Source organism: Lithobates pipiens, unplaced genomic scaffold, assembly GCF_037356315.1.
Source record: "Lithobates pipiens isolate NorthernLeopardFrog02 unplaced genomic scaffold, aLitPip1_a1.2 Scaffold_1, whole genome shotgun sequence".
Classification (NCBI taxonomy): domain Eukaryota; kingdom Metazoa; phylum Chordata; class Amphibia; order Anura; family Ranidae; genus Lithobates; species Lithobates pipiens.
The window spans coordinates 158215956-158230089 of record NW_027507685.1 but is presented as its reverse complement, the minus strand read 5'-3'; the positions used below and the strand labels follow the sequence as shown (position 1 = coordinate 158230089).

The 14134-nt window shown below is 44.0% G+C and overlaps 1 protein-coding gene across 8 annotated transcripts in view; it reads left to right on the top strand.

Annotated features, from left to right (window-relative positions):
* FAM3A (FAM3 metabolism regulating signaling molecule A) overlaps positions 1 to 14134 on the top strand; it is a 104219-nt gene that overhangs the window by 11883 nt on the left and 78202 nt on the right. For 2 of the 8 annotated variants that reach the window (XM_077478790.1, XM_077478789.1), the window contains exon 1: positions 10524 to 10559. The exons of 5 other annotated variants lie outside the window; for them this stretch is intronic. In XM_077478790.1, the coding sequence (XP_077334916.1) occupies positions 10557 to 10559 (3 nt within the window). In that variant the 5' untranslated portion in view covers positions 10524 to 10556. Of the gene's footprint in view, positions 1 to 10523; positions 10560 to 14134 lie in introns of those variants that run through there. One more of the 8 variants, XM_077478795.1, reaches the window with a different exon arrangement.

Genomic DNA, 14134 nt, shown 5'->3' with positions numbered 1-14134 from the left:
GGATTTATTCATGTAAATTTTCCCAAGTCTAATTCTGTCCTCTGTTAGCCATGAGGGTGCTTCCTGTGATGTGTCATGAGGATAAACACTGCAATTTTGGTTACTGAAGCCCCCCCGATTCCCTTGTGAAGACTGAGAAGAAGAATAAATTTAATACCTTCGCTATCTCCCCATCCTTTGTAACAAGATGTCCTTCCCCATTTTTTTTTTTTAATGGGGCCAATATGGTCTGTCCTCCCCTCCCTTTTTTTTTTTTTTTTGTTTACATACCTAAAGAATTGGGATTTTTTATTTTTGCTTTTGTGTTCTATCCTAGCCGCCAAATTGCACCCTTACATTTCTTGTTGCGTTCTTTGTAAAGTTTGAATCCTGATAATTCCTCAACCTTGTAATTTTTTTATTTTTTTTTTGATGACCGTCTCTTTTGCTTTTTATATGCGTTTTTACAGTTCAGTTAAGCCATTCGGGAATTTTGTTTGCTCTTTTAAATTTATTAGCCAATGGGATGCATTGGCTAATGCCCTTATTTAATATGCTCTTAACGCGAACCCATCTCTTCTGTGTTCTTTCTTCCTAAGATTTTATCCTAATTTCTGGCTTCTAGCAAGTTTTGAAGTTTAGGGAAGTTTGGCTCTTTTAAAATTCAGTGTCTTTTGTATTTCTGTTTGTTTCTTATTTGTGTGATTTTTATACTGAAGCCAATTGATCTGTGATCGCTGTTTCCTAAATTTGTCCCGTATTTCCACATCTGTGATCAGCTCTGTATTGGTAATCAGTAGATCCAGTAACCCTTTATTTGTAGTTGGTGCATCTACCATCTGACTCACGAAATTGTCCTCAAGACATTTAGGAACTGGCGAGCCTTAGACGAATGCGTGGTTCCCTCCCCCCAGTCTGTCTGGATAATTAAAATGCCCCATATGATGACTCTTCCCATCCTTACTGCTAATCCAAATTGTGCTAGGAGGTCAGTCTCCCCCTTAAAATAGCACAGCGTTACCGCTGACGCGCCCCCCCCCCCCCCCCCCCCCCCCGTGGCTCGTGTGAAAGCAGCCATAAGGTTTCCACCTCCTCCCTAGCTCCCTTAGTGATGTCATCTCTCACATTCACTTGTACATTATTCTTGATCTATAGTCATACCCCTCACCCTTTTTTACCTTCTCTATCCCTGCGATAAAGGGTATAACCCTTGAATGGTTGCCAGCCAATCATGAGAACTGTTGAACCAGGTCTCTGAAATTCGCACAAAATCCAAGTCCTACTTGTACAACAGTATGTCTGTCTCTTTCATCCATCTTGTCCGCCAGTCTCCTTGCACTGGTGAACATGCCACATAGTTTAGACTGGTTGCATACTATCCTCTTATTGGGTGTTCTGAGTTTGCGACTAGGACTTGTTACTATACTTTAGATCTTTTGTGTTGCCGTATATTACTCAACACTTGATATTTTGGGCATTGTGGTAGGCAGCCTTTTTTTTTTTTTTTTTTTTTTTTTTTTTTTTTTTTAAATCAGAACTGCGACATTATGTCGGACACGTCTGACCATTTTGACACGTTTGGGACCATTGGCATTTATACAGCAATCAGTGCTATAAAAATGCATTGACTATTGTAAATGTGTCACTGTCAGGGAAGGGGTTAACACTAGGGGGTGATCAAGGGGTTGATTGTGTTCCCTAGTGTGTTATAACTGAAGGGGGGAGGAGACTGTGTAGGGGAGATGACCGATCGCTGTTGATACTCTGTATGAACAATCTGCCTCTTCTCCCCTCAGAGAACCGGAAACTGTTTGTTTACACACACAGAACCCGGTTCTCGGTGTGCCCCAAGCGATCACTGGAGCCTGATGGTGATCACGAACGCTGGGCACTCGCATAGGCTCTGTTGGCGAGCAGGGGGTGCTCGCACCCCTATTGACCAAAGAAGGAAGCGACGTAAGATAATGGCGATTTGCGCAGCCATGCCGTATTGCTGCAGCTGGTCAGCAAGCGCTGAAAAATAAAAAATAGATACAGGCAGGCTATTTATTACATAAGAGGCATGCAGTGTGTGTGTTCTGCAAAAACAAATCCTCCATACATACCTGTTCGCAATCTCCTGTAGAATGTACACTAAAGTGCACATGCACAGTTGAGTTTATATTCCAGCACATTGCCTATGTGCAGAAATGACTGCACTCCTGTGCAAGAACACGGTTGTGACGTCATCCCACACCTATTTCCTCCCAGATCTGGCCTGGGGCATCAGTGAGCATCTGAACAGACCGAGTTGCAACCTGGTGGCATCAGATGGACCAAAACAATGTCCCAGAGGTGTTATTTTGGATTTTAGGTCAGGCAAGCGTAGGGGCCATTCAATCGTATCAGTTCCTTCATCCTCCAGGAACTGACTGCATACTCTCGCCACATGAAGCCAGGCATTGTTCGCCAGGAGGAACCCAGGACCCGCTGTACCAGCGTACGGTCTGACGGTGGCTCCAGGGATTTCATCTTGATACTCAATGGCAGTCAGGGTGCCATAGTCTAGCCTTTAGAGGTCTGTGCCTCCCCAGACCATTACTGCCCTACCTCCAAAGCGGTCATGCTGAACAATGTTACAGGCAGCATAACATTCTCCATGGCTTCTCCAGGCCCTTTCACAAATGTCACGTACTCGGGGTGAACCTGCTCTCATCTGTGAAAAGCACAGGGCGCGAGTGGTGGACCTGCTAATTATGGTGTTCAGTGGCAAATGCCAATCGAGCTCTTCAGTGCTGGGCATTGGGCACAGGGCCCACTAGAGGACATTGGGCCCTCATAACACCCTCATGAAATCTGTTTCTGATTGGTCCAAAACATTCACACCAGTGCCTTGCTGGAGGTCATTTTGTAGGGCTCTGGTAGTGCTTATCCTGTTCCTCCTTGCACAAAGAAGCAGATATCGGTCCTGCTGATGGGTTAAGGACATTCTAAGGCCCTGTTCAGCTGTCATAGAGTTACTGTCTCCTGGAATCTCCTCTATGCCCTCGAGACTGTGCTGGGAGACACGGGAAAACCTTCTGGCAATGGCATGTATTTGTGCCATGCTGGAGGAGTTGGCCTGCCTCTGTAACCTCTATGGGATCCAGGTATCACCTCGTGCTACCAGTAGCGACACTGAGCCTAGCCAAATGAAAAACAGTCAAAAGATTCGTCAGGGAAAAAATTCAGTGGCCTCCACCTGTAAAACCATTCTTCATCTCGTTGTTGCCCATCCAGGGCATTTGTTAATTTCATTAACATCAAAGCAGCTGAAACTGATTAACCACCCCCTCTGTACTTAAAGCAGAGGTCCACCCTAAAGTGGACCTTCCGCTCATTGGAATCCCCCCCCCCTCCGGCGCCACAATTGGCACCTTTCAGGGGGGAGGGGAGTGCAGGTACCTGTACAGTACAGGTATCTGCACCCACTTCTGGGATAGCTCTCTGCGGAAAGGGGCGTAGATCTACACCCCTTTCCGAAAGTCCCCCGCTGCCTGCTGGGAAACGCACAGATCCCAGAGGCAGCGGGTCCATCCTTATTGCGCAGCGCGACTCGCGCATGTGCAGTAGGGAACCGGGAAATGAAGCCGAAAGGCTCCACTTCCTGATTCCCATACCCAAGATGGCGGCAGCACCCGAGAGACGATCGAGAGATCGGCTTCGGGTGCCGACATCGGGCACGCTGGGTGGGTAAGTGTCCTTATTTTAAAAGTCAGCAGCTGCTGGATTTGTAGCTGCTGGCTTTTAAAAAAAAAAAAAACGGCGGAACTCCCGGCGGACTCCCGGTTTAACTGACCAGATCAATATCCCAGGAGTTTAATTGACTTGATGCTATACTCTGAGACCAGGTTCACACTGGTATGACAAACGCTCTTACATTGGGAGCTCATGTCACATGACGTGTGCCAATCAATGTTTCCCTATGGAAGCCATCTTAACTGATCCGACATAAGTCGGTCTGACTTTGAAAATGCTCCCTGCACTACTTTGGTCCGACTTTGATCCTACTTCAGCCCATTGAATATCACTGAAGTCGGATCAGTCAGATCACCATCTTAACTGATCTGACTTTGGCATGCGGCTTGTGCTCTGATCTTGAAAGGGAACTCCACGCCAAATAAAAAAAAAAAAGGCATGGTTCCCCCTCAAAGAGCATACCAGGCCCTTTTGGGTTTTAGGGGGAACCCCCACACCGAAAAATGGCACCCCCAAAATCCATACCAGACCCCTATCCAAGCACTCAGCCTGGCAGGTCAGGAAGTGGGGTGGGGACAAGCGAACGCCCCCCCCCCCAACCCTACCAGGCCACATGCCCTCAACATGGGGGGGGGGGATGGGTGCTTTGGGGCAGGGGGGCCCTGCACCCCCCCCACCCAAAAACACCTTGTCCCCATATTGATGAGGACAAAGGGCTCTTCCCAACCAACCTGACCCTTGGTTTGCAGGCATGGGACTTATCAGAATCTGGAATCCACTTTAACAAGGGGGGGCCCCAGATCCTGGCCCCCACCCTATGTGAACGAATATGGGGAACATTGTACCCCTACCCTTTCACCTTTAAAAAAAATAAAAATAAATAACCTGTGTACTGTGTTTTTTTTAAAGTAATTTATTAACCACTTCAATACAGGGCACTTTCACCCCCTTCCTTCCCAGCCCAATTTTCAGCTTTCAGCGCTCTAGCGCTTTCAGTGACAATTGCGCGGTCATGCTACACTGTACCCAAATGAAATTGTTATCATTTTGTTCGCACAAATAGAGCTTTATTTTGGTGTTATTTATTCACGACTCCGTTTTTTTTTTTTTGCGATATAAGCGCAAAAAAAGCGGAAATTTGGGAAAAAAACAATATTTTCTTTTTTCTATTTGAAAAGAAATCCAATAAAATCAAATTTTGTCATAAATTTAAGCCAAAATGTATTCTGCTACATGTTTTTGGTAAAAAAAATTCCGTTAAGTGTATAATAATTGGTTTGTGTGATCACGGACATATGTACGCAAATGATCATGTACATATGTGTGCAGGTGATCACGTACATATGTGTGCAGATAATCATTGGGACATGTGATTTTAGTGGGACATATGTGGGGGACATGTTTTTATTATTAGGGACATGTGTTTTTATTATTTGGGGACATGTATGTTTTGGGGACATGTGTGTTTTGGGGACATATGTGGGGACTGTGTTTTCACTGTGTGGTGTGTTGTGTGTTTACACTACACTGATGATCAGTGAGTAAAAAGCTGTGAAAAGCAGCCCATACTCACTGATCATCAGCCGGCTGCAGCGTTCTGCTCTCCTCTTCTCAGCGGTGACTTCCGTGTGAGGAGAGGAGAGCCGATTGCCTAGCAACCGGCTGTTTGTTTACATCACATGACGGCCGTGACTGGACACGGCCGTCATGTGATCAGGAGGGCCAATCACAGAGCCCTCCTGCCGATCTGAGATGTGCCGTGTCCGGGTCCGGGGGGGGGGGGGGAGCACAGTGCTCGGTGTGCTCCTGGAGAGGATACTTTTTTTTTTTTTTTTTTTTTTTTTTTTAAACTTGCGTGGAGTTCCCCCTAAAGAGTCATACCAGACACAGTGCCTGGTATTGTTGGATCCCAGTTCACTGAAGTCGAATGCATGTCGGACTTCAAGTTGCAGGTCAGTCGGATCCAAAGTGGTACGACTATCATACCAGTGAGAAAGCGGCCTCAAAAGTGTTCCTTAAAGTTTTCTGAGCAGTGTGTATATATACGCTAAATATTGGTCAGTTGGTACTCTGGTTTCTGTCACTTGGGGTCCTCCTGGATGTCCTCATACATGGTTTTTGATATACTGGGGGTACTGGTCACTTTTAAGGCTCTGTATACCTCTTATGCTTTCAAGCATGTCGGGAAACAAAGCTATGGAGAGATGTTTTTTCCCTTGAAGTTACGTGGGCATGCCGTAACGCGTAGGGCATCTTGGAGGCAGACGCAGATGTAAACAAATCAGGTGGAACTTTACTTCACTCGATTTACACTCAAACTGTCAACCTGCCAGGGTGTAAAACTGATAGTTTTGTACTAATCACTAGCAATGAGATTTGGGCATAAATTTGATCGGAGTTGCCTGGTGGAAACAGAGATACTATGGATGGCTTATGATTGTATCTTCCACCTATCGATCATCCACTTACCTGCGCATGCCCTATAAATTTGCGTCATCGACGATAGATCAGCTATTTCGGGAGAGGTTGATCGGTGAAGAAACTTGATCATTTTATCAAAGTGCATATTGGTTAGCGTTGTGCTAACCAAAGTTGATAACTTGTGTGTTATCTGCTAACTCCCACACATTCAAGTTAACCTGGTTAGACTGGTGGTGATGTTCAACATTATCAAACTGTGTAACTCGGCAACCTGCAGCTTCGTTAGCCACCCTTGGTTCTCTTTAGCAGAATGGTCCTGTACTGAAGAAACCACCACACTTGTTCCAGGTCAGTGAATCCAAATTTGTTGAATTAAGGTCGGCCACACAAATACATTTTCAGGAGAGACAGCAACATCATCCTTATGGATTTCCTTTGCAGGAAAAGTAAAGGGTTGCTCTATTGTATACTCAACTTTTCTTGCTCCTGTGCTGCACCATTTTGGAGGCTGGGAGTGAAGTGAAATACTTGGGGGTGAGCATGTGACTTTTGCCTTCACTATTAGGCTTCATTTATACGGGATGTTTTTACAACCTCTCCTGAACTAGTTAACCTGACAGATAGTAACCCACGTTTAAACCGTCTGTTTTGCCGTGTTTTGTGTTAAGAAGCATTTCTAAAAAATTATTATTTTTTTGGCCAAAAATGAAAAACCTCAGTAAACGAACCTGTGTACATGTACACATAAGATAACATTGAGTTAAGGGGCAGTTGGAAAAAAATGTCCAACTGCCTCTGATCGTCCGTTCAGCAGCAACAGTGTACATGGGGCTTTATGTGATAGCTCTGGGTGTCTCATGATTGGCCCAGTGCTGTTACATGGGAACAAGTTGCTTTGGAGCCTACACAATGATTTCTTTGTCCAGTCCCAGCAGTTAAACAAAGCAGTACAGCGAAAGACGAGTTTATGCTGCTATAATGTTGCTAATCTGTACTTTGTATACTTGAATTATAGCAAGTTGGGTAGTTTATCAATCGGATAACAAGCATTTTCAAATGTCAGGGAGCAATGACAGGGCACTAATGACAGGCTTAATATCAACATAAATAAGACTTATTTTCTATCCCCACCATTTAAGCTGCCTGTTGCATTGACCCCATAATGTCTCTGGTTCCTATGCTGTATGCCCCTATGTTCTGGGAGTGATGTGACATCAGTAGACCATCCATATCACTGGCAGCACAGAGATCCCACTGGTTCATATAGGGCAAAAATATCCCAGAGCTGCTGTGATAAGCGTTGGGCTGACCATACACCATATAATCTCATTGCACTCTTTTAAATTTACCAGTAGCTATGTAGTACAACAGCCTGTCTGGTTTGATATGAACAGAATGGATTGTTTTAGCTTTGTTCTCGTATAGTTCGATATGTATAGTATATGTATAATTTGTCGCGCTAAGTAAATAGATACCAAACATGTCACGCTTTTACTATCTACAGGCAATGCTTTAAAAGCCTTTTACAGGTTACCACTTTAAATTTACAGAGGAAGTCTAGTGCTAGAATTACTGCCCATGATCTGATGTGTGGGACAATCACTGTTTTTGCGCATGCGGCACTGATGCACGCGTTCGCCTTTGCACACTAGCATGGGGGGAAAGGGGTAACTTTTTTTTTTTTTTTTTTTACGCTGTTGCTTTAAATTATTTTTTATCTGGGGGTCAGTATGACTCAAAGTCCCTCATTTGCACTTGAAAGCATTCAAAATGCCAAGATCTGTGTTTTTGAATGCTTGTAATTTTCAAAAAAATGGCGCCGTTTGCATCCCGGTAAACCAGAAGTGATGTCATGTCATTGCTTCTGGGTTACCATAGCGGAGACCCGATCAAAGCCGATAAAACTTGTAGGTTGAATTGCATAACTGAGACACTGAGTACAGATTAACCACTTCCCATCCTGCCCATAGTCTTATGATGTCCGCAGAGGGCATGACGTCCTCCGCCTCCTGCCGGCATAGGGGGGCGCACGCCGCGTCACAAAGAAGCCAATCTGCATGCCTAGTGACAGAGCATGAACGTGGATCTGTGTGTGTGTGTGTGTGTGTGTGTGTGTGTGTGTGTGTGTTCCTAGTATTTAGGTCCCATCGGGTAAGTAAGAACAGAAGCAACACGTTTAACCCCTGGATTGACCCCTAGTGTTAACCCCTTCCCTGCCAGAGACATTTATACAGTAATCTGAGGCTATTCATAGCACTGATCGCTGTTGAAATGTCAATGGTCCCAAAAAAGTGTCTAGTGTCCGATCTGTCTGCTGCCATGCCCCAGTCCCACTAAAAATCACAGATCGCTGCCATTGCTAAAAAAGCCATAAATCTATCCCCTATTTTGGCAAACCAATCAATGTACACTTATTGAGATTTTTATTTTTTTCCTTCAAAAATATGTAGAAAAATGTATATCGGCCTTAACTGATGAATACTTTTATTTTTTTCTATAATACATATCCAAAAAAAAAATTTTCTTTCAAAATTGTCGCTCTTTTTTTGTTTATAGCGCAAACAAACAAATAAAATAAAAAAAAATGCAGAGGCGATCAAATATCACCAAAAAAAAGCTCTATTTGTGTGAAAAAAGAGACGTCAATTTTGTTTGGGTCATGGCACGACCACACAATTGTCAGTTAAAGCGACGCAGTGCCATATTGCAAAAGATGGCCTGGTCATTAAGGGGGCAAATCCTTCTGGGAAGGCTCTTAGCCCTTCTGTTCCAGGGACGAGCACGAGCCCAGCCGCTCTCTCTCCTCATTGGATAGATTGACATCAGTGGGAGCCAATGGCTCTTGCTGCTATCAATCAAATCCAGTGACACGAGCAGGGGGGTGGGGCCGAGTACTGCTGTCTGTGTCAATGGACACAGCAGCGGGACTTGGGAGCACGCCCGCACAGGTACCCCCATAGAAAGCGGCTCTGTGGGGGCACCCGATGAAGAGGATCAGGACTCCTCTGTGCAAAACCCTTGCACAGCACAGGTAAGTATAACGTGTTTTGTTATAAAAAAATGCAAACCTTTACAACCCCTTTAAGGTGAGAGAAATACCCTCTTAAACAGTTGTTACCATTCAAATATTCTCCTGTTTCAGCGACAGCGCATGAATGTGGTTTCTAGGGAACTTTATCTGTTCATAAATATGGTTAGGAGATGACTGCTAAGCTGTCTACAAACATCAGGCAGGGTCCAGCACATCCCAGCTGCCCTAATAATCTTTGCATATTTGTACAAGGAGGTGTAGAGGAGGCAATTGTGATCAATAGTGAGACTTCAAGCCAGCCACATAGAGTTCTCCTTTATGACTGGGAAAGTTCCTATCAGACATATGTTCTCTAATGTTTGTTTTTTTCCAAATCCTATCAGTAATGTGGTCCTACAAAGTGCCAGACATCTAGATCCTTTTAACAGTGTATGTATAAGACCCGCACACTGCTTGCTTTGTTCATCCAGATCTCATGGAATATGGACAACTTTTAAAGGGCTCTGAGGAAATTGGTGTAGAATGTAATGAGTGCAGTGCTTATATACAGGGGGGAGTACTGCTGCCTTCAAATTTAGCTTATCTGTTGGAGATAAGAGAACTGGTTTGTTCAGCTAGTACACACATACAAGGGGGGATTCTAGTCTTTTCCATTTGTGTCCCTTTATACACAGTATAGTATAGTACAGTATAATTAGAAACTTTGTTTCTGTTTGTAATTGAATTATAGATTTACATGGGGCAGCCATGTTTTCTCACTACATTGACAAACTTTGCAGTTGTACACAGTTGTTCTGCTTTACTGCTCCTACTTACAATGGAAGTCTAGGTTGAATAAGCAGAAATCTCCTAAAATTAGGGCAATTCTCACCTTTTTAAAGTGATTGTAAATGCGTTTTTTATTTTAATGGGGAAAAAAAAAGTTATACTTGCCTACTCTGTGTAATGGCTTTGTACACAGCAGCCCCTCAAATCCCCCACTAGCACGCCTGGCTCCTCCCACACACCAAGCCGCTTGCTATGGGGGAACTCGTACATGCTCTCTCCTGAGCCCCACTCGGTGTCCATTGACATGCGTAGCACAGCTCAGTCCACTATTCCCTCGCTTCCTCTTAACTGGCTGTGATTGACAGCAACAGGAGCCAATGAGGAGGGAGAGCTGCTTCTGCTCCTGTGCACATCAATAGATAGTTCAAGTACCTGTGGGTGGGAAAGAGCTGCTTGCCAAAGGTTTTTTACCTTAACCCCCTTAGTTCCTAAAACAAATCTTAATGCCGAAGCCCAATTTTGCAACTTTGACATGTTAGTAAAACCGTACATATCATCAAAACTAATTTGTGCATCCAGGTGGATTATAACTTGTTTTTTTTTTTTTTTTAGGACAAATTGGGCCTTCATTTGGTGGTAAATGGTATTGAAAATCTCTTGATTTATTATTTGTTTTAATCGTCAAAGTGAAAGTGGCCCAAAATAGTAAAAAAAAAAAATTAATACATTTTATTTCTTGCTACTTCCCTTTATCTTACATCAAAGGTGTGTGCATATGTATATACGATAGGTGTGTGTCTGTATGTTTGTGTGTGTGTATATATATGTGTTACATACATACATACATACATACATGCATACTTTATTTTATTTCTCACTGGTAGGGAAGAGAGATGGATATGATGCATCTTACAGACAGTAGAAAACATGGGAAGGTGCTTCACAGTGACTGATCACTGTGGTAGCCAATCAACAGCGATCGGGTGACCCACAATCAGTTGTTATGAGTCCTGATTGTTAGTACTGGGCCCAGGGCTCTCGGTGCACTCCCAGCACAAACGGAGATATGCAAATATGTGGCCCTATGGAAAAAAGCCCAGTCTAGTGGGGCCGCATATTTGTCTGTGACTGTGTGCTAATGCAGAGAATGCTCAAGGTAACAAACATGCCTTTAGAACCACTTTAAGTTAAGCCACAAGCAGCTTGAATTTTGGATTCCTGCTGAATCAGTGTAAGACCCCTGGTGACCTTGTCGGTACAAACCAGCTAAACAGGAGTAGATTTTTAAGTCTACTGAGCAAGGAAAATGTTCAGCAGAATAGTGTCTACATCCTATCAGGTGCAGTCACTGTTCAAGGGTATTCAGTAGGGGTGCAACGGATCAAACTCACGGATCGGATTGTACCTCGGATCAGCAAATAATTGAATTTGCAAAAACCTGTGTAAATTCCACTGCCGTATAGTCCCCACTGTAATTTCCACAGTCTCCCTCACTGTAATATTGGCAGAGCGTGGCTGGGTATGGCCTAGTAGGCTGTCAAAGAGCACTGTGAGCACTACAGATGCAGCACACGGTGCTGCATCCATCCGATATCGCCGGTTTGTTTACAAGTGATTGCTCCGTCATTTGATGGAGCGATCACATTGTAAACGGCCTGGGTGTAGAAAAATGGCCGCTGCTTCGGAGATAGGCCGAAGCCACGGCCTTTCCTAAGGCCGTGACCGCGGAGCGCTCCACTGATCACGGCGTATGCCGATCCGAGCGGGGTGACCCGTTTGGATCACGGATTGGTGAGGATCCGTTGCACCCCTAGTATTCAGACAGCTGCAAGTGCTGTGGCTATCTGAATACAATAACTGGCAGTGGAGATTTCTACATTCATGCTGTTTTGGCATGGATGGAGGAATCGATTTTATTTTGTTGATCCTTTAGGCAGGCCGTAGATGGTGCTTTTTGTTGTGTGGTGTTTTTTTTTTGTGTGTTTTTCCGCAAGTTGCTCAATTCCCCTATCAACACAGTCGAGGCACATAGAGAGCTGTACCTCCCGGGAAAACACAGTGATTATTGCTAGTGGCTATTTCCCCAGGCAATAATCCCATGGCACACCAGAAAGGCAGAGGGAGATTAGGGAAGTAAACAAGTGGCTGAAGCACTGGTGTAGTAAGGGGGGGGTTTGAGTTCCTGCAGGCCTGGGCGGACTTCTCAGTCGATCATCAGTACTATAGAAGGTATGGTCTGCACCTAAATGAGGAGGGTGCCGATCAGCTGGCAGTAAAGATGTCAAGAAAGTTAGAGGGGTTTTGAAACTAGGCGACGGGGGGAGGGGGCCCAGAGGTAGAGAGTCAGCATGGAACATATTCCAGAGGGTAGTATTGGGGGAATTAGTGGTAGGTTGACTAAAGCACATAAACCCAAGGTAAGTATAGTAACAAGTCCTAGTTGCAATCTCGTTAAACCCAAGAAGAGGATAGTATGCGACCAGTCTAAACTACTTGGCATTTTCCCCAATGCCAGGAGCCTGGCGGACAAAATGGGTGAACTAGAGATACTGTTGTACAAGGAGGATTTGTATTTTGTGGGAGTTTCAGAGACCTGGTTCAACAGCTCTCATGATTGGCTGACAACCATTCAAGGGTATACCCTTTATCCCAGGGATAGAGAGGGTAAAAAAGGGGAGGGGTATGCCTATACATCAAGAATAACGTACAAGTGAATGTGAGAGATGATATCACTAAGGGAGCTGGGGAGAAGGTAGAATCCTTATGGGTAGAGCTCCAAAGGGATGAAGCTAATGGGAAAATATTACTGGGAGTATGCTATAGGCACCCTACCCTCAGGGAGGCGGTGGAGACAGATCTCCTATCACAAGTTGGATTAGCAGCAAAAATGGGAAGTGTTATAATGGGGGATTTTAATTATCCAGACATAGACTGGGCGGAGGGAAGCACGCATTCATCTAAGGCTCGCCAGTTCGTAATTGTCGTGCAGGACAATTGGATGGATCAAATGGTAGACGCACCAACTAGAAATAAAGCGTTACTGGATCCGATTACCAACATTACAGACCTGATCACAGATGTGGAAATACGGGGCAATTTAGGAAACAGCAATCGCATATCATAAATATAAATTATAAATCACACAAATAGGAAACAAGGGGAATACGAAGATGCTGAATTTCAAAAGAGCCAACTTCTGTAAACTTCAAACCTTGTGAGAAGGCATGAATTGGGATAAAATCTTAGGAACAAAAAACACGGAGGAGAGATGTTTGCTTTAAGAGCATATTAAATAAGTGCATTAGTCAATGCATCCCATTGGCTAATAAATTTAAAAGCGCGAGCTAATGTCCTGGATGGCTTAACGCCAATGTAAAAATGCATATAAAAGCAAAGGAGAAGGCCTTAAAAAAATACAAGGTTGAGGGATCATCAGCATTCAGACTTTATAAAGAATGAAACAAGAAATGTAAGGGTACAATTAAGGCGGCTAAGATAGAACATGAAAGACACATAGCGGAAGAGAGCAAAAAAAAAAAAATCTCAAGTATGTAAAAAAGGAGGAAAGACCATATTGGCTCCATAAAGAATGAGGAAGAACATCTGGTTACAAAGGATGGGGAGATGGCGAAGGTATTGAATCTATTCTTCTCCTCAGGGAATCGGGGGTGGGGTGGGGGGGGGGGGGGGCTTCAGTAATCAAAACTGCAGTTTTGTATTATTTTTATATTTGTATTAACTGTATTACAAATTAGACTTGGGAAACTTAACATTAATAAATCACCGGGACCAGGTGGCTTGCATCCGAGGGTACATGGGGAATTCAGTCAAGTAATTGCCAGACCATTATTCCTAATTTTTTACTGACAGTCTGACTGGAATGGTACCAGGATTTTGGAGAAAAGCCAATGTAGCACCAATATTTAAAACTGGCCCAAAATAAAATCCGTGGGATTACAGACCAGTTAGCCAAACATCAATACTATGCAAGCTCTAGGAGGGGATAAGTGACTTTTATACAAGATTTTAGTAATGAGAACTGTATAATTAGCAGCAATCTGCATGGATTCATGAAGAATCATTTTTGCCAAACCAATCTATTAACCTTCTATGAGGAGGTGAGTTGCCATCTAGATAAAGGAAGGCCCGTAGATGTGGTGTATCTGGATTTTGCAAAAGCATTTGACACAGTTCCCCATAAATGTTTACTGTACAAAA